Source organism: Engraulis encrasicolus, chromosome 9, assembly GCF_034702125.1.
Source record: "Engraulis encrasicolus isolate BLACKSEA-1 chromosome 9, IST_EnEncr_1.0, whole genome shotgun sequence".
NCBI classification, from domain to species: Eukaryota; Metazoa; Chordata; class Actinopteri; order Clupeiformes; family Engraulidae; genus Engraulis; species Engraulis encrasicolus.
In genome coordinates, this window is record NC_085865.1 from 41,699,128 (window position 1) to 41,705,096 (window position 5,969).

At 44.9% G+C, this 5,969-nt stretch overlaps 1 protein-coding gene across 1 annotated transcript in view; it reads left to right on the top strand.

The window, feature by feature from the left end:
* The window catches only part of LOC134455287 (zona pellucida-like domain-containing protein 1), a 5,409-nt gene extending 257 nt beyond the window's left edge, over window positions 1-5,152 (top strand). Inside the window, exons 2-10 of the mRNA XM_063206308.1 lie at window positions 832-1,052; window positions 1,407-1,591; window positions 2,082-2,154; window positions 2,411-2,508; window positions 3,449-3,529; window positions 3,830-3,998; window positions 4,162-4,282; window positions 4,732-4,752; window positions 5,025-5,152. Of these exons, the coding sequence (XP_063062378.1) occupies window positions 832-1,052; window positions 1,407-1,591; window positions 2,082-2,154; window positions 2,411-2,508; window positions 3,449-3,529; window positions 3,830-3,998; window positions 4,162-4,282; window positions 4,732-4,752; window positions 5,025-5,152 (1,097 nt within the window). The remainder of the gene's footprint in view (window positions 1-831; window positions 1,053-1,406; window positions 1,592-2,081; window positions 2,155-2,410; window positions 2,509-3,448; window positions 3,530-3,829; window positions 3,999-4,161; window positions 4,283-4,731; window positions 4,753-5,024) is intronic.
* The last annotated feature ends 817 nt before the right edge of the window (window positions 5,153-5,969 follow it).

Sequence of the window (5,969 nt, forward strand, 5' to 3'; positions counted from 1 at the left end):
AACCCTAGATAAGTAAGAGCCATATGAAGAGCTCTTTTCCAAAATGAGATATATCCATTTTATACAATGTTGGGAAATTTACATTTTTGTATTGGGCATTCCATTAAAATGCATTGCAAAATGCATTTTTATAGAGGTTTTAAAGTATGTTCTCAAAACATTTGAATGGCAAGAATTCACACATGGATGATAGGACCTCTTAACAATGAATTCCAATATTAAAATGCAAAAAGTCAAAAATGGTGGATATAGCGTTTTGGAAAAGAGCTCTTCATATACAGTTCCCAAAAGAATCACATGTGACTCTAAAGCCATAGGATCCTGACCCCTGCTCTACACTGTAAAAAATTATATCATTGATAAGTCATGATGACTTATAGTAATTCTGCTATACACTGTAAAAGAAACAGCATGGTTTAAGTTTATCAGCTGCCTCAGAATTCCAAGTTAATTTAAATATTTATTGTAGGCCTAAGTTTTGTGGCGCTTTGAACACAAAGGGGCAACTCAAAGCTTCACACAGCTTACAATAAAGATCTAAAATCAACTTGAAATTCTGAGGCAGCTGCTAAACTTGAGATGTTTTCTACATACACTGTAAAACATTGCAGCCAGCTAAACACTATTGATTATACTGTATATTATGCAAACATCTCTGGTGGTGTATACAGCCTGTCTCTCTTTCTGTTTGTCTGCCTATCTATCATATTTTCCTTGTTGTGTCTTACCTCATGTTATGTTACGTCATGTCATGTCATGTCATGTCATGTCATGTTATGTGATGTTATCTTATCTTATCTTATCTTCCCTTATCTACGTACATATCTACAGAGTACACGGACATCTCTGTGGTGTGTGGTACTAGCTCCATAGAGCTGGCCATCCAGATGTGTCCGGTGGTGTATACGGGCTACAACGAGAGCCTCCTCATCCTAAACCACGTCTACAACCAGGACGCCTGCAGGGGGACCCTGGACACCAGCGTAACACCACCTGTAGTCAGGTTCTCATTCCCCCTACTCCACGCCGACGCATGTGGCAGCATATTCATGGTGAGGAAAAAAAGAAGAAAACAAGTATGAAAATATGTGTGTGTGCTCACTGTGTGTGTGTGTGCTCATTGTGTGTGTGTGTGTGTGTGTGTGTGTGTGTGTGTGTGTGTGTGTGTGTGTGTGTGTGTGTGTGTGTGTGTGTGTGCTCATTGTGTGTGTGTGTGTGTGTGTGTGTGTGTGTGTGTGAAAAAGAGAAATTATTTATTATATGATATGTTAGTTTTTAAAAGTGTGTGTGTGTGTGTGTGTGTGCTCACTTTGTGTGTGTGTGTGTGTGTGTGTGTGTGTGTGTGTGTGTGTGTGTGTGTGCTCACTTTGTGTGTGTGTGTGTGTGTGTGTGTTCCCCCCCATCAGACGACCAGTGCTCCCGGTACCGGAGTGTTCTCTGACTTCTCGAACATCCAGACGGTGAACGTGAGTGGCATCGTGCGCTCCTACGATCCCACCGTTGGCACAGTAACCTACAACGCTGAGCTCAAGTACCTCTACTCCTGTGCATACCCACTGGAGTACTTCATCAACAACACACAAGTGGACGTGTAGGTGTCACACACACACATGAACACACACACGCATGCGCACACACGCATGCGCAGAAACACACTAACGGACATACGTACACACAGACATTTTATCTAGGGATGACGATATACATTTGCACAATATAGATTATAATATAGCATGTAAATAAATTAATATATAAATAAATAAATATATACTGTATATCACCCTGCTTTCCTCTCCTGTCCTATCCTCTCCTCTTCTCTCTCCTTCTCTTCTGTCCTGTCCTATTCTATCCTATCCTATCCTCTCCTCATCCCCCTCTCCTCTCCACACGTCCTCTTCTCTCCTCTCCCCTCCTGTTTTTCCTCTCCTCTCCTCTCCCCTCCCCTCACCTCCTCTCTTCTCATCCTTCTCCTCTCCTCTCCTCTTCTTTATTTTCCTCTCTCCACTCCTCACATCCTCGCCTCGCCTCTCCTCTCCTCTCTCCTCTCCTCTCCTCTCCTCTCCCTCCTCTCCTCTCTGTAGGTCTTCCTCCTCTATTGTAGTGAAGGACAACAATGGCAGCTTCATCAGCACACTCCGCATGGAGCTTTTCAGTGTAAGACACACACACACACACACACACACACGCACACACGCACACACACACGCACGCACGCACGCACGCGCACACACACACACACACACACACACACACACACACACACACACGCACGAGCACACACACAAACATACATGCACACATGCACGAGCACACACACATACATACACACAGACACACACACACATGGAGTAATGTCCTGTGTGTGTGTGTGTGTGTGTGTGTGCGCGCGTGTGCGTGTGCATGTGTGCAGGATCCGAAGTACAGCCGTCCTCTACGAATCCCTCCTCTGGGGCTTGAGCTGAGGAAGAACATCTACGTGCAGGTCATCGCTACCAACCTCACCTCACAGTAAGAGATTACACATACCTCACTCATACCTTATATTTAGTATATCATACCTCAGTCATATAAGATCTCACGCATATCTTACCTCATCCCTACCAACCTCACCTCACAGTAAGACATTACACATACCTCACTCATACCTCATACGTATACACAGGCGGACTAATTGCGTAGGGCCCGGACCAAATCTGCCTTTCATAAGGGCCCCCAACTGTCTCACCAGTTGCGCTAAAAACATAAATAAAGTGGGCCTGATCTTAGATGGAAATTCAGAAGAGCACCGCACACTGGCTACTGTTCTTCATTCTTACTTTATTTTTTGGGAGCGAGTTCCTCACTCTTTCCATGCCAAATGGTGACGTGTTTAAATAATGACTTTTGAGGGCCCCATGTTTACATTCAGCTCAGGGCCCCAAAATGGCTAGATCTGCCCCTGATGATACATACCTCACTCATACAGCATACCTCACAATCATACCTCACTTCTCATGTATCACATCTGCTAACCTCACCTCATAGATAAAGATGATACATACCTCAGTCAAGAGTAAGCGGTTAGGGTGTCAGATTTGTAGCCCAAAGGTTGCTGTTTCGACTCCTGACCTGCTAGGTTGGTGGGGGGAGTAATTAATCAGTCCTCTCCCCCATCCTCCTCCATGACTGAGGTACTCTGAGCATGGTACCGTCCCACCGCACTGCTACCTTGGGGCGCCATTGGGGGCTTGTATGGGTGAGGCATAAATGCCGTTGTGCGCAGTGTGCACTGGTGTGCTGCTGGTGGGCTTTCTCTTCACATGTTGTATCTCACATCTATACCTCACGTGTGTGTGTGTGTGTGTGTGTGTGTGTGTGTGTGTGTGTGTGTGTGTGTGTGTGTGTGTGTGTCTCTGTGTGTGTGTGTGTGTGTGTGTGTGTGTGTGTGTGTGTGTGTGTGTGTGTGTAGGTACTACGTGCTTCTGGATCGCTGCTATGCCTCCATCTCCCCCCATCCCTCCAACTCCACATTCTTCAACCTCTTTGTGCCGTAAGTCTTGCTGTGCACATATGTGCGTGCGTGCATGCGTGCGTATGTGTATGTCTGCTGTGTGCATGCACGTATGTATGTACATATGTGCAAGTGCCCATGTATGTTTATATGTTTTTCTGAGTATGTGCTCCTAGTTATTGAAGACAGTTGAAGATTCAATGTCTCGCTTCGATTACGTTGAGTGTGTTTTTAAAACGTACTGTATGTCAGCTGTGATAACCTTTGAAGTTTGTAACTGCCTGTGTGTGTGTGTGTGTGTGTGTGTGTGTGTGTGTGTGTGTGTGTGTGTGTCCGCAGGTGCTCTGTAGACCCGATGACGTCTATCCTGGAGAACGGTGAGAGCCAGAAGGCTCGGTTCCTCTTCCCCGCCTTCCGATTCGTGGAGCAGCAGAACCAGACGGTCTCCACGTACTACCTACACTGCATCACGCGCCTCTGCGAGATCAGCACCTGTAGTTACTTTAAGGTGCGTGTGTGTGTGTGTGTGTGTGTGTGTGTGTGTGTGCGCGCGTGTGTGTGTGTGTGGTGAAATCAATCTGGGAGGCCAGTATACGCGGCTATTTTAAGGTGTGTGTGTGTGTGTGTGTGTGTGTGTGTGTGTGTGTGTGTGTGTGTGCGTGTTGCCACAGCTCTGCGTGAATGAAAATGGGCGGCGCCGCAGGAATGCTGAGGACACCACCACTGTCCAGGACGGCCTATCAGGACCCACCCTCATCACCTCTGCACCAATCATAACCAACAACGAGAACCGTACGCATGCACACACACACATACACACACAATTACACAATTATGCTACAACTATAGGTATAACCGGCGTGATATGTGACATGTACGTTACGCCCCTTTTTGTGGGAAAACATTGGGGGATAAGCCAATGCAAGTCAATTGGTGCTGGATCTGTAGATCTGTAGGATCTGTAGACAAGCTTTTTTCACGCTCAACATGCCGAAGATGTGTTGTGTTGTCGGCTTTTCAAATAATATAGCCAAACAGCCGTGGCTGAAGAATGGTTTATTTAGGCTAGCCGATGTTGCATGTAGTAAGTTAATGAGACATTCGGTTTGTTTTCCCCCAAAAAGGCGCGTAACGCACATTCAGGAACAAAGCATCCGGATGGCCGGTTATACGTATATTGACAATATTATCCATATTCATATTCCTATTGCCTAACTAATGTCTGATATTTTGCCTTACAGCAGGCACCACTAAAGATGATGGTAAGTGATCATCAATATAATCAATGTAATGTAATGTAATGTAATGTAATGTAATGTAATGTGCCATGTATGTAATATATTGCAATGTAATGTCATTTCCCTTCTGGTCGTCAGGCTAATGTAATGTAACATGCCTTGTATGTAATATAATATAATGTTCCTTGTATGTAATATATATTGCAATGGAATGTAATATAATGTAATGTAATGTGCCTTGTATGTAATATAGTCTAATGTAATGTAATTTCTCTTCTGGTTGTCAGGCTGGTCAGGCGGCTCGTCTCGTAGTACCTCCAGCACGGTGGGTCTGGGCGTCACCGTGGGAGTTCTGGTGTTGGTGGGAGCAGTAGCTCTGATGGTGGCCATTACCTTCTACAGACGACTCAGACGCACGCACTAGAAACACATATACACACACATGCACACGTGCACGCATGCACGTGCACACACACACACACACACACACACACACACACACACACACACACACACACACACACACACACACACACACACGCACACACACACACACGCACACACACACACACACACAGACACACCTTTGCAGATGACACATGTACTAAACACACACGCACACACACACACAGAATGGTTGTATTCTATAGACAAATGTATCAGAATGTATCAGTTCATGTTGTAGTGTAGCTGCTTTGCATTAAGTAAAGTAGAAGAGGTCCTAAAATAACGCTGGACCATATAACATCCAGATGGGACTCGACCATATAGGTTTCAGATGTTTAGCAGGAGCGGGGCGCAACCATATAACCTGCAGATATGTAGCTGGAGGGGGGCTGGACTATACAATCTTAAGTCGTTTAGCAAGACAACTTGGGACTCAAACTAACCTGCAGATGTTCAGCAAGATGGGAATTGGCCATATAACCTTCTGATATTTAGCAGGAGTACATGGGGAACAACAATCATATTCAACCTTCAGATTTTTAGAACATACAACCCTTCAGGTCTGCCCATACCCACAGACACAGTGCCTTTTTTCAGCGTGATGTTTGTTCATTTGTTGTTGTATTTTAGTATGGCATGTTTTTTGCATGTTAAGTCATGGGGTGTCTTCTCACTAAAACTGATTATATTCTATGTTATAAAATGGAACATTTTACAGCACTTAGATGTCTCAAAGACACGATACAACAGGAAGCACTATACAATGTCACAGGAAGCAGTATATGAGGACACAG